The sequence below is a fragment of the Phyllobates terribilis genome, unplaced genomic scaffold, assembly GCF_046119375.1.
Source record: "Phyllobates terribilis strain yellow unplaced genomic scaffold, ASM4611937v1 Scaffold_98__1_contigs__length_5973952, whole genome shotgun sequence".
NCBI classification, from domain to species: Eukaryota; Metazoa; Chordata; class Amphibia; order Anura; family Dendrobatidae; genus Phyllobates; species Phyllobates terribilis.
The window spans coordinates 4064983-4088031 of NW_027362858.1; the positions used below are offsets into that span (position 1 = coordinate 4064983).

Below are 23049 nucleotides of genomic sequence, written 5' to 3' on the forward strand. Positions count from 1 at the left end.
GTATTTAGTCCTGTCTATTACCTGGAGATGTGAGGGGCTGGGGAACCTCCATCATGACGTCCTTGTATAGATCTTTTTGTCTTTCTAAATACTCCCACTCCTCCATGGAGAAATAGACGGCGACATCCTGACACCTTATAGGAACCTGACACATACAATGATACCGTCATCCCCTCGATCCCTTCATAGCGTTACTGTATAATGTCCCAGCAGTGTCACCTCTCCAGTCAGCAGCTCAATCATCTTGTAGGTGAGTTCTAGGATCTTCTGGTCATTGATGTCCTCATGTATCAGGGGGTGAGATGGAGGCCCCATGATTAATCTCTGGTTATGGAGAGACACATTAATAAATCTCCCTCCAGACATTTCCAGAGTCCTCACCTCTCCAGTTCTGTCCATCTGTTATTCCCATAGATAAGAATGATGTAATGTGACGCCATCAGAATCTCTCACCTCTCCAGTAAGCCGGAAGAGGATCTCTAGGGTGAGGTGGAATATCCTCTCCGCCATCTTCTTTTTGTCTCTATCCATTCTTCTCTAGGAAAATTATATAGATAAATTGTTAGTATCTCATATTGTGGGAATCTGAGTGAATTGAAGATGAGTTGGTGTAAAATATATAAAATTCTGTGTAATAAAAAAATTAATAGCATTGTGATGCTGGTATAAAGCAATAATGTGGTAGAGCACTTCATACATGTTGAGGTCAGATAGAGATACCTATGTGTTATCAGTTGGGATTACGGAAGTTATAAAATAATTCAGATACCGTATTTTTCGGACTATAAGACGCACTGGACCATAAGACGCACCTAGGTTTTAAAGGAGGAAGATAGAAAAAAACAAATTAAGCAAAAAATGTGGTCATTATGCTCTGTTAAGTGGGAGGGGGTCTGCTGCTGACACTGTTATAGGGGTAATGTCCCCCAATTCTGTTAATATCCTCCATCCTGGTATATATGGCCCCCTTCTTCCTGTAATAAGTGGCCCCTATCCCCATCCTGGTATGCATAGCACCCCAATCCAAAATCCTGGTAAGCATAGCACCCTAATCCACCATCCTAGTATGCATGGCACCCCAATCCACCATCCTGGCATGCATGGCAGAGCGGCAGCAGGAGACGCGCTGAAGTTACAGTGTGCACGCTATTAAGGAGAATGAATGGTCATTGCTCACCACGCACACAGTCCTGGCGTGGGGAGCAGTGACTATTTCGGCACAGCAGATCACTGTGTGAGGGCGCATGTCAGGGACGCCATGTGCAGCTCACACAGTGAGAATCCTGTCGGCAGCAGAGCGGGATGCAGCGCTGGAGGAGAGAGGAGGGGAGTGTGATTGTTTATTTTTTGTGTGCAGCGTGATGGGGATCAGGGGGTGCCAAGCATACCAGGATGAGGGGGGAGGCTATACATACAGGGATGAAGGGTACCATACATACCAAGAAGAGGGATGAGGGGGACCATACTTATAGGGATGAAGGGTGCCATACATACCAGGAGCCACACTGCAGGCACAGTGTGCCGCTATTAAGGAAAATAAATATTCACTACTCCCCATGCCCATGGGCGTGGGGAGCAGTGAATATTCATTTTCTTTAGTAGCGGGCACAGTGTAGGCTGCAGCAGGCGGCTGCTGCATCCAGTGCCCTGCTTCTCTGCCGCTGTCGCTCCCCCCACATCCCCCACCACACACAGCCACAGTATTTATGTATGTTGGACTATAAGACGCACCCCCCACTTTCCTCCAAAATTTTTGAGGAATAAAGTGCGTCTTATAGTCCAAAAAATACGGTAATTTAATAATATAAAGAACGCAACAGTCTTTGTACAGCCAATAAAATATGTTAATGGTTTATTTATTTCCACGTTAAGTTCTGGAAAGAAAAGGTCCAACAAGCTCACCTGTAATAATACCAGCCTATAGCAGTGCCCATCTCCACCTCGCTAATGTCTGAGTCGAAGTCGAGGTCTGTGCCCATTACTTATCCAGCCACGGGCCCATCCATCTGGTCTGTCAAGAGTCACTCTCATCAGTCCATAAAACCTTTGAAAAATCTGTCTTCAGATATTTCTTGGCCAAGTTTTTTCTTGAGTCTTGTTCAGTGGTGTTCGGTATTCAGCCTCGGCCTTGTCTCTGAGCACCGAACACCTTGTACTTCTGGGCATCCAGAGAGGCGGCAGTTCTGGAATATGACAGCTCAAGAGGATAATATCTTCCTGGTCGCTTCAAGTTTGAGTCTCCTGAAATCTTTAGCAGTTAATGCTATTCTTTTTTTTTCTTTTGTGACCCTGTAGACTTTTGAAGGTTGTGTGATCACACCCAATATCTGAGCAATTTAACCGCTTCGCGACGGCCCACTGTAGATAAACGTCGGCGCTTTCTGGGCTCTGTGCAGCGCCAACGTTTAAAAACGGTGGGTGGTCTCGCAGCGCTCAGGACCCCCAGGGTCCTGCAAGCACTGCGATTCCGGTGCAGAGCATTAGCTCTGACAGGGAACATCATCGGGACCTGATTGGATCAGGTCCCAGTGATGTTAACCCTTTGCTGTCTTCTATATGCCGCGATCTATAGTGATCGCGGCATATAGAAGACAGCAGGAGGAGAGGGGGTCGTCCACTTACCTCTCCGACGGCCCCCTTATACCTTCCAGGACCTGGCGTTGCTATGGCAGCTGTAGGTCACATGACCACCTCCAGATCTGCCATATATGGTGTCCTGCCTGGCTCAGCCTGCAGCTGAAGCCTGGCAGAACACACTGACTGTGAAGCAGTCAGCAAAGATCTCATGTAATGTAATATATGTCTATTACATTACATGAGATTAGTGATCAGAAAAATAAAAATTAATGTCTCATACAGGGACTAAGCAAAAATGTAAAAAAAAAATGTTTTTAAACGGTTAAAAAAAAATCACAAAATAACTAAAAATAAATAAAAAATATTAAACCAATAAATCCGTATATTGATGCAAAACCAAAAAAAGTACACATATTTGGTATCGCCGCCTCCGAAACAACCCGATCTATAAAACTGTCACACTAATTAACTCCTTCTGTGTACACCGTAATAAAAATAAATAAAAAACGGAGCAAAAAAATATGCTTTTTCATCATATCGCCAAACAAAAAGTGGAAAAAAATGCGATCAAAAAGCAAAATGGAAATAAAAATGGTACCGCTGAAAATGTCTTCTTGTTCCGCAAAAAAAAAGCCGCCATACAGCTCCATCAGCCGAAAAATAAAAAAGTTATAGCGCTCAGAATAAAGCAATGCAAAAAAAATATTTTTTCTATAAAATTGTTTTATTGTGTAAAAGCGCCAAAACATAAAAAAAAGAGATTAGTTACTTACCTGTAACGGGATTTCTCGGAGACCATGACAGCACCACGAGAGAGGGAATCCGCCCACCAAGGACAGGAAACCTACAGGCTTAAAAGGGGGCGGCCCTCCCTCTCGCCTCAGTTTGGATTACAGAGCATTGAGAGGACCGCCCGGTTAGTAGACATAGCAACATAATCATGAAACAAACAGTATATACATTTTCTTACAACATCAATGTGTGAGAATAAAGAATGAAAACAGATAAGAAGTGCTCCCAAAAAGGGGTGAAGGGAGGAAATATAAGGGTGCTGTCATGGTCTCCGAGAAATCCCGTTACCGGTAAGTAACTAATCTCTTTATCGGTCGACCATGACAGCACCACGAGAGAATTGCAGAGATGAAGATTCTAGGGAGGGACCACGGCTTGGAGCACCCTTCTCCCAAATGTGAGGTCAGACGAAGCACTCAGATCTAGTCTATAGTGCTTATAGAAGGTAGATGGAGAAGACCAGGTAGCTGCCTTACATATGTCCTCCATCGAGACGCCAGACCTCTCTGCCCATGTGGTTTCCACCGCCCGGGTAGAGTGAGCTTTCAGGCCACGCGGTGCTTCCTCTCCGCTGGATACATAGGCTAGCGTAATGGTCTCCCTAATCCATCTAGCTATGGTGGATCTAGAGACCTTAAGCCCCTTCCTAACCCCCTGATAGGAGATAAATAAGGAATTCTCTCTCCTAAAGGGCTGAGTGACAGCAAGGTACCTAACCACACACCCTCTCACATCTAAAGCATGGAAATCTGCTTCTATCTGATTACTAGGGTTCGGACAAAAAGAGGGTAATATTACTTCCTGAAGTCTATGAAACCCGGAAGCTACCTTAGGCAAGTATGCTGGATCTGCTCTAAGAATTATTCTGTCGTCCAGAACCTGGGTGAAGGGAGGGCCAGAGGACAGAGCCTGAATATCACCAATCCTCCTAGCAGATGTTAGGGCTACAAGAAGCGCTGTTTTGAGGGTAATAGATCTCAGGGATACAGAATCTATCGGTTCAAAGGGTGCCCCAGCTAACGCTTTCAGAACCAGGTTTAGGTCCCATGGAACGACATTAGTTTTGGTAACCGGCCTGGACCTACCTACTGCTTTTATAAAGCGGAAAATCCAATAGTTTTCTGCGAGGACACAGTTATAGAGGGCACCTAGTGCCGACACTTGGACCTTCAAGGTGCTTGTTGCTAACCCCAGCTCGAAGCCCCTTTGTAGGAACTCTAAAACCTTCCCAATTGGCGCTCCCTTATCCACTGAAGATTTAGAAAAAGATAAAAACTTGTTCCAAACTTTTGCATAAATTTTGGTAGTGACAGGCTTTCTACTACGTAATAAAGTAGATACTAGACTCTGGGAAAAACCTTTTAGTTCTAGCAGGGACCTCTCAAATTCCACGCCGTCAAGTGGAGGCCGGAGCTCGCGGATGGAGCACTGGACCCTGGCTGAGGAGATCTGGAACTTCGGGCAGGACCCAAGGGTCCGAGATGGACATGTTCCTCAGACATGAGAACCAGGGTCTTTTGGGCCAAAAGGGGGCGATCAAGAGGACCCTTGCCTTGTCCTCTCTGATCTTTCTTAGCACCATAGGCAGAAGGTTTAACGGTGGGAAGGCATAGGCCAGACTGAAGTTCCAAGGGATTTGGAGAGCGTCTACTGTCAGGGGCCTTTCTCTCGGATCTAGGGACCAAAAAACCTTTGTCTTCCGGTTTTGCTTTGTGGCGAAGAGATCCACCACCGGAAGACTCCATTTCCGGACTAATAGGGAAAAAATGTCCTGTTTTAGTTCCCATTCGCCTTGCCTTAAAAAATGACGACTTAAGAAGTCTGCCTTTGAATTTTCTTTCCCTTTGATGTGGAGGGCTGTTAAAGAGAGGAGATGGTGTTCCGAGATCTGAAAGAGATGATCCGCCACTCTCATTAGCGATCCAGCACGAGTACCCCCCTGATGGTTAATATAAGCTACTGCTATATTATTATCGGACAGGATCCTAATGTTCTTATTGTGAAGGAATGGTAAGAAATGATTAACAGCCCTATCAACTGCCAGTAGTTCCCTAGTATTAGAGGAAAGAGCTCTCTCAGCATCCGACCAGAACCCCTGGGCAATCATATCCCCCAAGTGAGCTCCCCATCCATGTAGACTTGCGTCAGTTGTAATTATTTCAGATATTCTGACCACCCAGGGAACTCCTCGAGACAAGCTTTCTAAATTCACCCACCACTGTAGAGAGTCAATAGACCGGGGAGATAGGAACATAAGTCTCTCCAAGTGCCCATGTAACGAGACCTCATTCTGTAGGACGTCCCACTGTAAAACTCTGGAGTGGTATTGTGCCCACATTACCCCCGGCAGACAAGATATCAGGGTACCAAGTAAGGACATTGCAGCCCTAAGGGACATGACCGGGTTCGCAAGAGCTCCTTCCACCAGCCTTATGACCTTCTGTTTTTTGGCTTCTGGAAGGAAACACATCTGGAGGTCTGAGTCTAGCATGATACCTAGGAACTGCTGTACTCTCGAAGGGACTACCCTGGATTTCTCCAGATTTAGGATCCAGCCCAGGCCTTCCAGAATAGAGGAGACCAATTTAAGATGGGAGACACATTGAGAGGCTGAGTCTCCAATGATCAAAAAATCATCTAAGTAAGGGATAATTAACACATTATGTTCCCGTACATGAGCCATCACCTCCGCTATCACCTTCGTAAATATTCTAGGGGCTATAGCGAGACCGAATGGCAAGGCCGCAAATTGGAAATGTCTGATTTCATCCCCTATGACCAAGGCCACTCTAAGGTATTTTTGGAAGCTGAGGCGAGAGGGAGGGCCGCCCCCTTTTAAGCCTGTAGGTTTCCTGTCCTTGGTGGGCGGATTCCCTCTCTCGTGGTGCTGTCATGGTCGACCGATAAATATACAGTAAGTGTAGTATCCCTGTAAACGTACTGACCCGAAGAATAACGCTGCCTGATCACTTTTACCACACGCAGAACGGCATAAAAAAAAACCTCAAAAAACAATTCCTGAATTGTTGGTTTTTGTTAATTTTACCTCCCAAAAAACGGAATAGAAAGCGATCAAAAAATGTCACGTACCCAAAAATGGTACCAATAAAAATGTCAACTCGTCCCGCAAAAAACAAGCTGTCACATGACTCTGTTGGACGAAATATGGAAAAATTATAGCTCTCAAAATATGGCGATGCAAAAACTAGATTTTGCAAAAAAAAGCGTCTCTTAGTGTGTGACAGCTGTCAGTCATAAAAACACGATATAAATCTGGTATCTCTGTAATCGCACCGACCCGAAGAATAAAGTAATCTCATCACTTATACCGCACGGGGAACGGCGTAAAAAATAAATAAAACCAATTCTTCACCAGCTACAGATTTGTTTATTATGTCTCCCAAAGATCGCAGTAAGGCTCTGCTCACATTTATCCTGCGCACTGCGCTGAGCACTTACACCAGAGTTTCCGTGTAAATCTCTGAAATACGTGATTCAGACGGAAGCCATGACGGAAGATTCCCTGTAATGAGGCAGATATAGGCCACTGTGGATGCCGTCCGGCCTGTGATCCCACGGTGTCATTTGTTTTAGGCGTGCATAAAAGTGCGGTTGGCCACAGTTTTGTGCACTTCAGAAAAAAAGGACACCGCTAAACAGGGGCCAGAAGGAGTCCAGAGTAACTCTGCTGCCTCATTACAGTGAATGGATCCCGCAGGGGTTTCATCTGAATTACATCACTTGGAAATTTAGATGGAAACCCCAATGTAAGTGCTCAGCCTAGAGCGCCGGATAAATGTTGCGTAAAATGTTCCCAATAAAAGCTTCAACTCAGTCCTCAAAAAAAGCTAGTCCCCACTCAGGTCCGTCATTTGTTAAAAATATAAGGGACTTCCAAGTTACTGGTAGCAGAAAGGCTCTGGAAAAGCTAAATGGCCCTTGCCCCCCAAAAGAAATTCAGAAAATTTTGTGCTCCCAAATCCAAATGCCTATTCTACAATAATTTGTTCTCCAATTGTCAAATAGCTCTCCGTCGCCCCCCAGATCTCGCCGTATGGCTGAGCGGTACGATACAGCCACATATGGGGTATTGCCACTATTAGAAGAAATTGTGTGACACATTTCGGCACCATTTTTACCCATTGCCCGGTGTGAAAATGTAAAATCTGAGGGTAAAACATTTTTTTGTGGTAAAAATATAATTATGCTTTTTTCACTGCCCAATGGTATAAATTAAAAAATTAAAAAATACTCACTACTTCCCTAGATGAATTCCTTGAGAGGTGTAGTTTACAAAATGCGGTCACTTGTGGGGGTTTCTGCTGTTTCGGCATGTCAGCGACTCTTCAAATGTGACATGGTGTCTGCTGCCTATCCCAGCCAACATAGCGCTCCTTTCTCTTCCGAACCCTGCCGTACACCAAAGCAGTGGTTTTCCCCCACATATGGGGTATCGGCGTACTCAGGAGAAATTGCACAACAAATTTCATGGTGCAATTTATCCTGTTACACTTATGATAATGCAAAATTAGGGAATGAAAAACATTTTTTATGGGAAAAATGTGAAAATTTTATTTTTACGGCTCAATATTATAAACTTCTGTGAAGCAGCTGGGGGTGCAAGGTGCTCACCACACATCTAGATAAGTTCCCTAAGGGGTCTAGTTTCCAAAATGGTGGCACTTGTGGGGGGTTTCCACTGTTTAGGCACATTAGGGGCTCCCCAAATGCGACATGGCATCTGCTAATTATTCAAACAAATTTTACATTCAAAAAGTCAAATGGCGCTCCTTCCCTTTCAAACCCTGCCGTGCGCCCAAACAGTGGTTTGCCTCCACATATGGGGTATTGGCGTGTTCAGGAGAAATTGCACAACAAATTTCATGGTGCAATTTATCCTATTACCCTTATGATAATGCAAAGTTAAAGGGATGAAAAACGTTTTTGTGGGAAAAATGTGAACATTTTATTTTTACAGCTCATTATTATAAACTTCTGTGAAGCACCTTGGGGTTCAAGGTGCTCACCACACATCTAGATAAGTTCCCTAAGGGGTCTAGTTTCCAAAATGGTGTCACTTGTGGGGGGTTTCCACTGTTTAGGCACATCAGGGGCTCCCCAAATGCAACATGGCGTCCGCTAATTATTCAAACAAATTTTACATTCAAAAAGTCAAATGGCGCTCCTTCCCTTTCAAACCCTGCCGTGCGCCCAAACAGTGGTTTGCCTCCACATATGGGGTATCAACGCGTTCAGGAGAAATTGCACAACAAATTTCATGGTGCAATTTATGCTATTACCCTTATGATAATGCAAAATTAAGGGATGAAAAATGTTTTCGTGGGAAAAATGTGAAAATTTTATTTTTACAGCTCAATATTACAAACTTCTGTGAAGTACCTTGGGGTTCAAGGTGCTCACCACACATCTAGATAAGTTCCCTAAGGGGTCTAGTTTCCAAAATGGTGTCACTTGTGGGGGGTTTCCACTGTTTAGGCACATCAGGGGCTCTCCAAACGCAACATGGCGTCTGCTAATTATTCAAACAAATTTTACATTCAAAAAGTCTAATGGCGCTCCTTCCCTTCCGAACCCTGCAGTGCGCCCAAACAGTGGTTTTCCCTCACATATGGGGTATCAGCGCGCTCAAGAGAAATTGCACAAAAAAATTTTGCGGTCCATTTTTTCCTGTTACCCCTGTGAAAATAAAAAAAATTGGATCTAAAGTAACATTTTTGTGAAAAAAGTTAAATGTTAATTTTTTTCTTCCACATTCCAAAAATTCCTGTGAAGCACCTGAAGGGTTAATAAAGTTCTTGAATGTGGTTTTGAGCACCTTGAGGGGTGCAGTTTTTAGAATGGTGTCACTTTTGGGTATTTTCTGTCATAAAGACCCCTCAAAGTGACTTCAAGTATGATGTGGTCCCTAAAAAAATGTTTTTGTAAATTTTGTTGGAAAAATGAGAAATCACTGGTCAACTTTTAACCCTTATAGCTCCCTGACAAAAAAAAATTTTGGTTGCAAAATTGTGCTAATGTAAAGTAGACATGGGGGAAATGTTATTTATTAACTATTTTGTGTGACATATCTCTCTGATTTAAGGGCATGAAAATTAAAAGTTTGAAAATTGCAAAATTTTCTAAATTTTCGCCAAATTTCCGATTTTTTCACAAATAAACACAAGTGATATCGAAGAAATTTTACCACTATCATGAAGTACAATATGTCACGAAAAAACAATCTCAGAATCAGGGGGATCCGTTGAAGCGTTCCAGAGTAATTACCTCATAAAGTGACAGTGGTCAGAATTGTAAAAATTGGCCCGGTCACGAAGGCAAAAACAGGCTCTGGCGCGAAGTGGTTAAGGAGTGCTGCATCCCTCTGTAAGACTTTTAACCATTTTTGAGATTTTATAATCAGTTAAAACTCTTTTTGGCCCATTTTGCCTGAGGAAAAGAAGCTGCCTAATAATTCTACACAACACCTGGTCTACTTCATCCAATAAACAAATGTTTATATAGCTTGCATTTGGAAAATCTGCATAAAAATGACGTTATGGTCAAAATATTCACTTGCCTAATAATTGCGCAGACAGTGTATGTTTCAAAGTGATCAAGAAAACTATTTTTTATTCTCAACTGCTATAAGCTATGGGTGCAATGTTCAGGAATCATCCCTCAATCCATAGAACGTGGACTCCACATCTCACCCCTGACAAAGCCAAAAAGTGAAAATAGTTGGGTAATATTCTGAAGCTTGTCTCCATTGTGATTATGATATGTTATAAGCAAGTTTAAATCTCTCAGTTCTTTCAATGTGTCTTAGGGGTGCACTGTTTTATATGGTAATACATAAAGAAACACTGGTATGGTGGCACCTAGGAGGGTGCAGTGCATGCTCAGGTGTTAAGTTCTGGTGTTACAAAAAATAAATGATTACAACCATATCCTGTAGATTACAGCAAAAGAGAAGAACGACCCTATTAGTGGTGTGGGGCACTAAAACTATGGGGTTAACAAATATGAGGATCATTACTGTATATGGCACTGAGAGGGGGGCTATTACTTTATAGGGCACTATAGATGGTTATAGCACTATGTGGAAGTGGAGAAAAATTCGGGCAGGACAAGGAGAGTAATGAAAAATATATATATAAAAACGACAAAATATAAAAAAACACAAACAATAATTTAGTTTATATCACCCCCGCCAAGTAAATAGCAAAATGTAATACATTGAAAACATTATTCGGTATTGCCATGCACGTAACTGCCTGAATTAATACAATTTTGAAATATTTTTTCCCATGTGGTATAAATTCAAAACACTAGGAAAAATGGTTTTGATCACCACAATTCCACATTAAAATGTAATAAAAAGCTATTAAAATGTCATATTTCCTCCAAAATTGTATCAACAAAAACGAAGAAAACAAGAAATAATTATTGAAACCAGTCCATCGATGGAAGAATGAAAATAGTTACGGGTCTCAGAAAATGGCGACATGAAAAAATTGTTAAAATACTAAATTTTCAGCCCAGGTGACATCATAACTATAGCGCATTAGACCGCTGCAGTCAACCACTGATCTCAGAACTGATGCCAATTTATTCAGTATGAACCGTTGAGCTCAGTGACTGGCTGCGGTTGTCACACACGCTAAAGACATGACATCACCACTGCAGCCTATAAAGAAGACCCGAGCAGCAGCAGAGAGCCGGCACTGGAGCAGGGGAAGGTGAGTAATGCTGATTGTAGTATTTGTTACACAGGCTCGTAGATTGTGTTCAGAACACTAAAAGTGGAAACCTCTTCTCTGCTGGTACAGGGCACATTGTGGTGTTCAAAGTTGTAATGAGCCCTAGTCTGAGGACACAGGAATAATGATGAGATGGCCTGAGAGCAGAGAGGAACGCTGAGGAGAAGGTCTGAGGGAAGAGAGGAACGCTGAGAAGGCAGCCTGATTGCAGAGAGGAATGCCAATAAGATGGCCTGACGTCAAAGAGGAATGGTGAGGAGATGTCTTGAGGGTACAGAAGAGAGCTGAGGAGACAGCCTGAGGGTAGAAAGGAGGGCTGAGAAGACAGCCTGAAAGTGGAGAGGAATGTTGAGGGGATGGCCTGAGGTTAGATATGAGCACTAAGGAGGCAGCTAGAGAGCAGAGAAGAAAGGAGATGGCCCAAATACAGAGAGGAGCGCTGAGGAGATAGCCTGAGAGCAGAGAGGCGCACTGAAGAGACAACCTGAGGGTAGAAAGGAGCACTGGGGAGACAGCCTGAGCATAGAGCTGAGGAGACAGCATGAGTGTAGAGAGTAGCGCTGAAGAGACAGCCTGAGCGTAGAGAGGAGTGCGAAGGAGGCAGCCTGAGAGAAGAGAGGGACACTGAGGAGACAGCTTATTTAGAGAGAAGAGCTGAGGAGACTACCTGGGAGCATAGAAAAGTGATGAGGGGACAGACTTAGGGCAGAGGGGATCACTGAAGAGATGGCCTGAGAGCAGAGAAAAGCACTGAGGGGATTGCCTGAGGATAGAGGATCGCCGGGGAGTTTCAAAGAGGAGCAATGACGAGATGGCCTGAGAGGAGACAGGAGCGCTGAGGAGACAACCTGGGAGCAGAGGGAAGCACTGAGGAGACGGCCTGAGAGCAGAGAGGATCACTGAGGAGATGGCCCGAGAGCAGACAGGAGCGCTAAGAGATGGCCTGAGAGCAGACAGGAGCGCTGAAGAGATGGCCTGAGAGCAAAGAGGATCGCTGAGGAGATGGCCTGAGAGCAGTGCTGAAGAGATGGAGTGACAGCAGAGAGGAGAACTGAGGAGATGGCCTGAGAGCAGTGCTGAAGAGATGGAGTGACAGCAGAGAGGAGAACTGAGGAGATGGCCTGAGAGTAAAGAGGAGCGCTGAGGAGATGGCCTGAGAGCAGAGAGGAGAACTGAGGAGATGGCCTGAGAGTAAAGAGGAGCGCTGAGAAGATGGCCTGAGAGTAAAGAAGAGAGCTGAGGAGATGGGGTGAAAGCAGAAAGGAGCGCTGAGAAGATGGCCTGAGAGCAGAGAGGAGCGCTTAGATGACCTGAGAGCAGAGAGGAGCGCTTAGATGGCCTGAGAGCAGAGAGGAGCGCTGAGGAGATGACCTGAGAGCAGAAAGGAGCACTGAGGAGATGGCCTGAGAGCAGAGAGGAGCCCAAGGAGATGGCCTGATAGCAGAGAGGAACATGGAGGAGATGGCCTCAGTGCTGAGGAGATGGGCTGAGAGTAAAGAGGAGCGTTGAGGAGACCAACAAGAAAATGCAGAGGAGATGGTCTGAGGATAGAGAGGAACACCGAGGAGACGGCCTGAGAGTGGATTTATAAGAACAAGAACAACTTAGGTGAGAAATATGATAGGAATCTTGACAGAAAGTTGACGGAGCTCATTATAGTCAGTGGTGACAGTCGAACTCCACTCCTGGGCATCTAATGGTGAATCCATCTCCAGTCTGTTTTCCATTGCTCTATTCCTACAAAGTAACAGAACAACGGACGGATTTAGCAGTAAACACAGCCTTAGTCTGGGGTCCCACTAGCGTATGGCATCCGTTGCGAGAGCATCGGATGTGATATGCTAATGACATTCGGCTCCTGCTCTGCGGCGAGCGGGAGCCGAATGTCAGTGCTCCATGCTGCGATCCTCTCTCATGAAGAGGATCACGGCATAGCTGCGGAGGGGACGTAGAAATCAATTTCTCCATCTCCTCTGCTGCTGGCATCGGTGGGTATCGCACTGCACTCGGGTGTTATCCAAGTGCAGTGCGATGTTTCACACGCACCCATAGATTATATGGGTGCGTGTGATCCGATTCCAGCACGCAATCGCAGTATGCTGAGATTGTTTTCCAGCCCAATCGCAATCTGATCGGTGCTGTAAAAAAAAACGCAACTGAGCACAGAAACATGGGATTAAATTGGTCCGAATGCAATCTGATTTTTTATCGGATTGCATTCAACCAATTTAATTGCAAGTGAGAGTGAGGCCTTAAAGGGGTTGTCCATTTACTTTATGTTTTCAAGGTAGAATCAAATGGTAATGGGTGGTGTTAGGGGTTAGAGGAATGGTTATGGACGTGACCGAAGATGTCATGATGTACAATCTATCCCTCTTTATCTTCTCTAACAGTTGGGAGGTCACACAAATGTAGAAATCTAATTTAATTAATGCAATTGCAATGTGTGAATAAAGTCTATAGAGGGTGTGAGCCCCAATGGGGACTGTGATAGTAATGTGTGTACAGCGCTGCGGAGTATGGTGGCTATATAGAGAATAATGGGGAATCTCCACATACCTCCACCTGCAGAGCCGCCACCACATATATGGCTGCTCTGTGCGCACAGGACCTGTGATGAGGTCACAGGAGGGGAGGAGTCAGGGGTCACATGATCAGGGGCCTCAGTGGATGCAGGACTCCACTGTACCCGGCAGGATGGAGCGTGTACAAGTGTTTAGTGTGTGGTGAGCATCTCTATTAGGTTATAGGCCAGACACTATATACCACACTTATCTGTGTGACTGGCGCCCTATATCGGCCTTATCCATGCACACTTATAATACTGCGCAGCCGCCCCTCCATGAACCGACGGTGTGAGTGGTTGTTTCATCTATTTTGCACCTGTGCTGACTCCGACTTTATCATGGGGACTGTTGTGTCCTGCAGTGTGTTTGATATTGTGTCTGTCACGATTCCTCCGCTCAATGTGTCTTGGACGCAGTGACTGACAGCTCAGTCATCTAATCTAGTGCAGGGACGTGCTGAGCTGTCAGTACTTTGATTGACAGCTCAGCCGTCCAATCTGAGATTGGGAGATGCTGAGTTTCCTTCAGGTGTGTAAAGTGTTCCCTGTTCCTAGTGATTAACCTGCTACTTACCTGAGCTGTCAGTCTCAGATAGCTGCCAGTTGTAGCTTTCAGCTCAATGTGGTCTGTTCCCTCTGTGCTTTGTGCTCTGAATTTAGACATTCTGGTATTCTGTTGCCAGACCCTGGCTTTCCCTATTGACTACCCGTTTGTATTACCCTTTTTGCCTTGACACACGCTGACCTTGGAATTCTGACTCTGGACTGTGACCTGACTAGGAAGATTTATGGTGGGCGCTGTCATGCTGAAGACAAGGATGAGAAAGGGTAGAAAAACAAAAAACATATTAAAAGATAGCAATGTGTTTCAAAATCGATCTGATATCTTCCTCGGGTCATCATAAAGCTTTTTTTTCCTCATTTTTTTGCCTCCTTCTGTCAACTTGAACAGTGGAGAAGCAGTCTATAAGAGGAATACCATTGTGCTACTTCTCTTTGCACAGTTGTGCCTGACCGTCTCAACTCCACCAGGTGGGAAGATTCCATTGACCCTTCCCTGTTTCTTATCACCAGGACTTCACCATGGAGCTACATAAACTTCTATGAAGTCGTCATGCTCAGGTCAGGAGAGACCCACGGCCAGTCCATACATTGCACAGACATCTAAATGAACCTTTAGTATTATTGAGCACAATAACTTTGGAGGGGAACAAAGTTGAGCATTATTATGGTCTATGGCAATTGGGGGTGGCGCGTGTATTACTATTACCGCAGGGCTTGCCTGAGCAAGGGGGCATCTGCCTGTTGGCTACCTCACAAGTGCTGACTCTCTGTGTGGTTACATATACTGTAAGCCTGTCTATATGTGGGTGTATGTATGGATAAGGTCTGCATATATGTATGATTTATATATATATATATATATATATATATATATATATATATATATATATATATATATATATATATATATATACACTGCTCAAAAAAATAAAGGGAACACTTAAACAACAGAATATAACTCCAAGTAAATCAAACTTCTGTGAAATCAAACTGTCCACTTAGGAAGCAACACTGATTGACAATCAATTTCACATGCTGTTGTGCAAATGGAATAGACAATAGATGGAAATTATTGGCAATTATCAAGACACCCTCAATAAAGGAGTGGTTCAGCAGGTGGGGACCACAGACCACATCTCAGTACCAATGCTTTCTGGCTGATGTTTTGGTCACTTTTGAATGTTGATTGTGCTTTCACACTCTTGGTAGCATAAGACGGACTCTACAACCCACAGAAGTTGCTCAGGTAGTGCAGCTCATCCAGGATGGCACATCAATGTGAGCTGCGGCAAGAAGGTTTGCTGTGTCTGTCAGCGTAGTGTCCAGAGCCTGGAGGCGCTACCAGGAGAGAGGCCAGTACACCAGGAGACATGGAGGGGGCTGTAGGAGGGCAACAACCCAGCAGCAGGAACGCTACCTCCGCCTTTGTGCAAGGAGAAACAGGAGGAACACTGCCAGAGCCCTGCAAAATGACCTCCAGCAGGCCACAAATGTGCATGTGTCTGCACAAACGGTTAGAAACCGACTCCATGAGGGTGGTATGAGGGCCCGACGTCCACAGATGGGGGTTGTGGTCACAGCCCAACACTGTGCAGGACGCTTGGCATTTGCCACAGAACACCAGGATTGGCAAAGTCGCCACTGGCGCCCTGTGCTCTTCACAGATCAAAGAGGGCTCACACTGAGCACATGTGAGAGACGTGACAGAGTCTGGAGACACCGTGGAGAGCGATCTGCTGCCTGCAACATCCTTCAGCATGATCGGTTTGGCAGTGGGTCAGTAATGGGGTAGAGTGGCATTTCTTTGGAGGGCCACACAGCCCTCCATGTGCTCGCCAGAGGTAGCCTGACTGCATTAGGTACCGAGATGAGATCCTCAGACCCCTTGTGAGACCATATGCTGGTGCGGTTGGCCCTGGGTTCCTCCTAATGCAGGACAATGCCAGACCTCATGTGGCTGGAGTGTGTCAGCACTTCCTACAAGATGAAGGCATTGAAGCTATGGACTGGCCCGCCCGTTCCCCAGACCTGAATCCAATGGAGCACATCTTGGACATCATGTCTCGCTCCATCCACCAACGTCATGTTGCACCACAGACTGTCCAGGAGTTGGCGGATGCTTTAGTCCAGGTCTGGGAGGAGATCCCACAGGAGACCATCCGCAACCTCATCAGGAGCATGCCCAGGCGTTGTAGGGAGGTCATACAGGCACGTGGAGGCCACACACAATACTCAGCCTCATCAGGAGCATGCCCAGGCATTGTAGGGAGGTCATACAGGCACGTGGAGGCCACACACAATACTCAGCCTCATCAGGAGCATGCCCAGGCGTTGTAGGGAGGTCATACAGGCACGTGGAGGCCACACACAATACTGAACCTCATTTTGACTTGTTTTAAGGACATTACATCAAAGTTGGATCAGCCTGTAGTGTGTTTGTCCACTTTAATTTTGGTGGTGACTCCAAATCCAGCCCTCCATTGGTTAATAAATTTGATTTCCTTTGATGATTTTTGTGTGATTTTGTTGTCAGCACATTCAACTTTGTACAGAACAAAGTATTCAATGAGAATATTTCATTCATTCAGATCTAGGATGTGTTATTTCAGTGTTCCCTTTATTTTTTTGAGCAGTGTATGATAAGGTCTGCACATACAGTATATGTGCGTTTTAAATATATTTATGTCTACTACAAAAAAAGGATACAACTTTGTCAATTACGTGCTGTTTATATGGAATATTTTTTTAAAGGAAAAAACCAATGATGTGGATATACGTATTGTGTCTTATGATGTAAGAAAATGCAGGTTATGCCGACACGATGTTTTCATATGTTTGTCATTAAACTCATCTCCTCTCGATCATGTCAGGTTCCCCAAGCTTCCCAAATTATCCCCATTATGATTCAGAGACTTATGTACACATAACCTATCAGTTTTTTTAGGAGAATTAAATAAACAATTGGTGTGTGGGGACTTCACTATATGACCGTCGTGTAATGTTCACTATTGATATAATCACAATGCTGCTTGAATGCAGCACAATCATGAGAACAGCAGTTTCCAAGCCACATGCTTTGTATTCTATCATTGTTGTTGTATCAATATACACACGTGGTCAAAATTGTTGGTACCCCTCGTTTAATGAAAGAAAAACCCACAACGGTCACAGAAATAACTTGAATCTGACAAAAGTAATAATAAATTAAAAATCTTTGAAAACTAACAAATGAAAGTCAGTCATTGCTTTTCAACCCTGCTTCCACAGAATTAAAAAAAAAATTAAACTCATGAAATAGGCCTGGACAGAAATGATGGTACCCCTGAAAATAATGTGACAAAAGGGACATGTTAAATCAAGTTGTGTCCACTAATTATCATCACAGGTGTCTACAATCTTGTAATCAGTCAGTGGGCCTGTATATGGGGCTACAGATACTCACTGCGCTGTTTGGTGACATGGTGTGTACCACACTCAACATGGACCAGAGAAAGCAAAGGAAAGAGTTGTCTCAGGAGATTAGAAAGAAAATTATAGACAAGCATGTTAAAGGTAAAGGTTATAAGACCATCTCCAAGCAGCTTGATGTTCCTGTGACTGGAGTTGCACATATTATTTAGAAATTTAAGATCCATGGGACTGTAGCCAACCTCCCTGGACGTGGCCGCAGGAGGAAAATTTATGACAAATCAAAGAGACGGATATAATACGAATGGTAACAAAAGAGCCCAGGAAAACTTTTAAAGAGATTAAAGGTGAACTTCAAGCTCAAGGAACCTACAGATCACTACAGAACCTACAGATCAGACCTACAGATCACTACCCATTCCTGCTAATACATGTGGGGACAAATGACACCGCAAGAAAGGACCTGGAAACCATCTGCAGTGACTTTGAAGACTTAGGCAAGAAAGTGAAAGAATTGGGAGCGCAGGTGGTCTTCTCATCCATCCTCCCAGTGGATGGCCATGGAACAATGAGGTGGAATAAGATTCTACAGGTGAACAACTGGCTACGTCGATGGTGCCGTCAACAAGGATTTGGATTTCTGGATCACGGAATGAATTACCTATACGATGGACTACTTGCTAGAGATGGGGTGCACCTTACGAAGACTGGAAAACATGTATTTGGAAGTCGCCTTGCTACACTCATCAGAAGAGCTTTAAACTACAACAATGTGGGAAGGGAAGCAAAAGGCCAGAAAAAGCCATACAGCTGACAAATACTATTGAGATCTCTGCTACTGGAAGTGGAAAGGAAGAACAAAGACAAAACAATTTAAATAATAAAAATATGGGAGGAAGAGAAACCAATCACAAACTAAAATGTTTTTATACAAATGCACAAAGCATGGGCAACAAACAAGGAGAATTGGAACTACTAATGCAGGAAAAGAAATATGATGTCATTGGAATCACTGAAACTTGGTGGGACGATACACATGATTGGAATAAAAGGCTAAAAGGATACAACTTATTTGCAAGAAACAGACTTGATAAACGAGGAGGAGGTGTCGCATTGTATGTTAGAAAAGCGTATATCTGCACAGAGATTGAAGCTTCAGAGACTGGGAGTTCTGTGGAAACTGTTTGGGTAAGAATACAAGGAGAGAACAACGGAAAGGACACCATTGTAGGCATTTACTACAGGCCACCTGGGCAAGCTGAAGATATGGATGAACTCTTTATGTATCAAATGACCAAGTTCTCCAAAAAATATGACGTAGTGGTCATGGGAGATTTCAACTATCCAGACATTTGTTGGGAATCTCTCTCAAGTAAAACTAACAGGTCAAGCAAATTCTTATCCTCTCTTGCTGACAACTTTATCTTCCAAAAGGTAGGGGAGAAAACAAGGGGATCTGCTACTTTGGATCTAATCCTTATAAACAGGGAGGAAATGGTTGAGGAGGTAAAGGTGACTGGGACCCTAGGAGGCAGCGATCATGCTATTATAGAATTTTGGATAACTAGAGGAGGAAGACATGTGAAGACTCAAACTTCAAGGTTAGATTTTAGAAAGGCAGATTTTAAGAGACTCAGAAAGAGAATAGGAGGGATCCAATGGCTGGATGTCCTTAAGGACAAAAATGTCCAGGAAGGATGGGAAATTTTTAAAAATGAGATTCTCAAAGCACAATCGTTAACAATCCCGAAAAGTAGGAAGAATGGGAAGCATTTAAGGAAACCAGGATGGATGAACACAGAACTTAAACACATGCTAAAAAGAAAGAAAGAAATGTTTATTAAATGGAAAGAGGGAGGCATATCTAAAGAAGATTATAATGCTGTCTGCAGATCCTGCAGGGCACGTATCAGGTTAGCTAAAGCTGACAATGAATTAAGGCTTGCAAGAGATGTCAAAAGCAATAAAAAAGGATTTTGGGGGTATGTCAAAAGTAAAAGAAAAGTCAAAGATGCTATAGGATTTTTACAGGATGAAAATGGAGAAATGGTAAGACAGGATGTTGAGAAGGCTGAACTTTTTAATTCCTATTTTGCATCTGTTTTCTCTCAGAAAGAAAATGTAACATCAACTGATCTTCACTGTCCTTTTAAAGGAATAGAGGAATCCAAGTTATCTGTAAACAGAAAGATTGTGAGGGAATATTTAGCTAACATAAATGAGTTCAAGTCTCCAGGTCCAGATGAATTGCACCCCAGAGTACTGAAGGAGATCGTAGAAGAAATTTTAGAACCACTCTCCATAATCTTTGAAAATTCTTGGAGAACAGGAGAAGTCCCAGAAGACTGGAGAAGAGCAAATGTTGTTCCTATCTTCAAAAAGGGGAAGAAGGTGGACCCAGGGAACTATAGGCCGGTGAGTCTGACTTCTATACCAGGAAAAATCTTTGAACAAATTATTAAACAACATGTATGTAAGTACATGGATAAGAATGAAGTGATTAACCAGAGTCAGCATGGGTTTGTAACTAACAAGTCATGTCAGACTAACTTAATTTCCTTCTATGACAGAATCACTGACTGGGTGGATCAGGGAAATGCTGTAGATATAGTATATCTTGACTTCAGCAAAGCATTTGACAAAGTATCTCACACCATCCTTATTGAAAAAATGACCAAGTATGCAATGGACCAGGCAACTGTTAGGTGGATTCATAACTGGCTTAGTGATCGGACTCAAAGGGTGGTTGTAAATGGCTTCACATCCAGCTGGATGAATGTCTCAAGTGGGGTACCACAGGGCTCCGTCCTGGGACCTGTATTGTTCAACATCTTTATCAATGATTTAGATGAAGGAATTGAGGGTAAACTGAAGAGAGAGAGAGGATTCAAAAAGACCTAAATAAACTGGAGCAGTGGGCAGCAACCAACAGAATGGTTTTTAACAGGGAAAAATGCAAAGTACTACATCTGGGCAATAAAAATGAAAAAAGCATATACAGAATGGGAGGAATAGAGCTAAGCAACAGTACATGTGAAAAAGACTTAGGTATACTAATAGATCATAGACTGAACATGAGTCAACAGTGTGATGCAGCAGCAAAAAAGGCAAATACAATTCTGGGATGTATTAACAGAAGCATACAGTCTAGATCACGTGAAGTCATTATCGGTCTTTACTCCTCTTTGGTCAGACCTCATCTGGAATACTGTGTACAGTTTTGGGCACCACATTTTAAAAAAGACATAGCCAAACTGGAGCAAGTTCAGAGAAGAGCGACCAGAATGGTGACTGGTCTGCAAACCATGTCCTATGAGGAACGGTTGCAGGATTTGGGAATGTTTAGCTTGCAAAAAAGAAGACTGAGAGGAGACTTAATAGCTGTCTACAAATATGTCAAGGGCTGTCACATTGTAGAAGGATCATCTTTATTCTCATTTGCACAAGGAAAGACTAGAAGCAATGGGATGAAACTAAATGGGAGGAGACACAGATTAGATATTAGAAAAAACTTTTTGACAGTTAGGGTGATTAATGAGTGGAACAGGCTGCCACGAGAGGTGGTGAGTTCCCCTTCAATGGACGTCTTCAAACAGAGGCTGGACAGACATCTGTCTGAGATGATCTAGTGAATCCTGCTTTGAGCAGGGGGTTGGACCAGATGACCCAGGAGGTCCCTTCCAACTCTACCATTCTATGATTCTCTATGATTCTATGAATGGACATTAGACCAGTGGAAATCTGTGCTTTGGTCTGATGAGTCCAAATTTGAGAACTTTGGTTCCAACCACTGTGTCTTTGTGCGATGCAGAAAAGGTGAACGGATGGACTCTACATGCCTGGTTCCCACCGTGAAGCATGGAGGAGGAGGTGTGATGGTGCTTTGCTGGTGACACTGTTGGGGATTTATTCAAAATTGAAGGCATACTGAACCAGCATGGCTACCACAGCATCTTACAGCGGCATGCTATTCCATCCGGTTTGCGTTTAGTTGGACCATCATTTATTTTTCAACAGGACAATGACCCCAAACACACCTCCAGGCTGTGTAAGGACTATTTGACCAAGAAGGAGAGTGATGCGGGGCTACGCCAGATGACCTGGCCTCCACAGTCACCAGACCTGAACCCAATCGAGATGGTTTGGGGTGAGCTGGACCGCAGAGTGAAGGCAAAAGGGCCAACAAGTGCTAAGCATCTCTGGGAACTCCTTCAAGATTGTTGGAAGACCATTTCCGGTGACTACCTCTTGAAGCTCATCAAGAGAATGCCAAGAGTGTGCAAAGCAGTCACCAAAGCAAAAGGTGGCTACTTTGAAGAACCTAGAATATAAGACATATTTTCAGTTGTTTCACACTTTTCTGTTAAGTATATAATTCCACATGTGGTAATTCATAGTTTTGGTGCCTTCAGTGTGAATGTACAATTGTCATAGTTATGAAAAAACAGAAAAATCTTTTAATGAGTAGGTGTGTCCAAACTTTTGGTCTGTACTGTATATACGATATAAAACATCGTCTGAAGGGATACTTAAGTCCTTTGATCAATTAAAGGGGGAGTTTAGGTTGACAAATAAACAATTGTATAAATATCTACAGTTTCGGCATTCATTTAATGCACAATCAAGATGGACGCCCTTCTGGGTAGAAAATAATACTTTTGTTAAGTTGGTATTAGAGAAGGGAAATACTAAGGGTCGTATATTTCTGATATTTACTGAATCCTTCTTGATAATTATTTAAAAATATTTCCTTCTCCAGCTAGACAAAAATGGATGGAGATATAGGTCCAATTTCTGAGGATCAATGGGGAGCGGTATTAGAACTGGTTCCCCAATTATCTTTACATGAGGGGCAGAGATTTCCCCAGATCATATTAATACACAGGAAATATAAGACGCCTAGATTCCTATGTAACATAGGATACCGGACTGCCGCTGAATGTCCAAGATGTAACATGGATGCTGCGGGCCTATTACATCCGCTATGGGAATGCCGGGAGTTAGGTAAATACTGGAAAGGAGTTCTGTCTATTATAAAGAGGGTATATAAAATAGATATTCAACCAGACCCAAAAAATGCCTATTAGGTATATTAGAAGATGATATGGAATTTGACCCAATTTCAATAGGGATTTCACATATTTTATTTAAAACTAGGAAACATATTGCATTCAAATGGATTAACCCCTCACCTCCAGAGGTTAGTGAATTCAAAAATAGGATAAATAATATTATCAGATTAGAAAAAGGGGTATATAAAAAACATAACTCAATGAATACATTTGAGAAAATATGGGGCTTATGGTTGGATACACCTGGAATGCCATCAAGGGGGTTATTGTTGGAGAGACATTGACTTATGGGAGAAGGGGTTATTGGCGA

The 23049-nt window shown here is 43.5% G+C and overlaps 2 protein-coding genes across 2 annotated transcripts in view; both read right to left on the reverse strand.

Moving 5' to 3' along the window:
• The window catches only part of LOC141198608 (uncharacterized), a 540563-nt gene extending 526819 nt beyond the window's left edge, over positions 1–13744 (reverse strand). The window contains exon 1 of the mRNA XM_073663041.1: positions 13689–13744. The gene's annotated coding sequence lies outside the window, so the exon portion shown is untranslated. The remainder of the gene's footprint in view (positions 1–13688) is intronic.
• On the reverse strand, positions 5–533 carry LOC141198580 (oocyte zinc finger protein XlCOF7.2-like). The gene is made up of 2 exons (XM_073663005.1): positions 220–533; positions 5–145 (listed from the first exon to the last, which is right to left on the reverse strand). The coding sequence occupies exons 1-2, from the start codon at positions 397–399 to the stop codon at positions 5–7; spliced, it is 321 nt and encodes a 106-aa protein (XP_073519106.1). The 5' UTR covers positions 400–533.
• Positions 13745–23049: the final 9305 nt, after the last annotated feature.

Coding starts and splice junctions, on each gene's coding strand:
- LOC141198580 (XM_073663005.1), bottom strand. CDS start 399: ATGGACAGAACTGGAGAGGTGAGGACTCTGGAAATGTCTGGAGGGAGA. Junction 146..219: donor TTGAGCTGCTGACTGGAGAG/GTGACACTGCTG, acceptor TGTATGTGTCAG/GTTCCTATAAGGTGTCAGGA.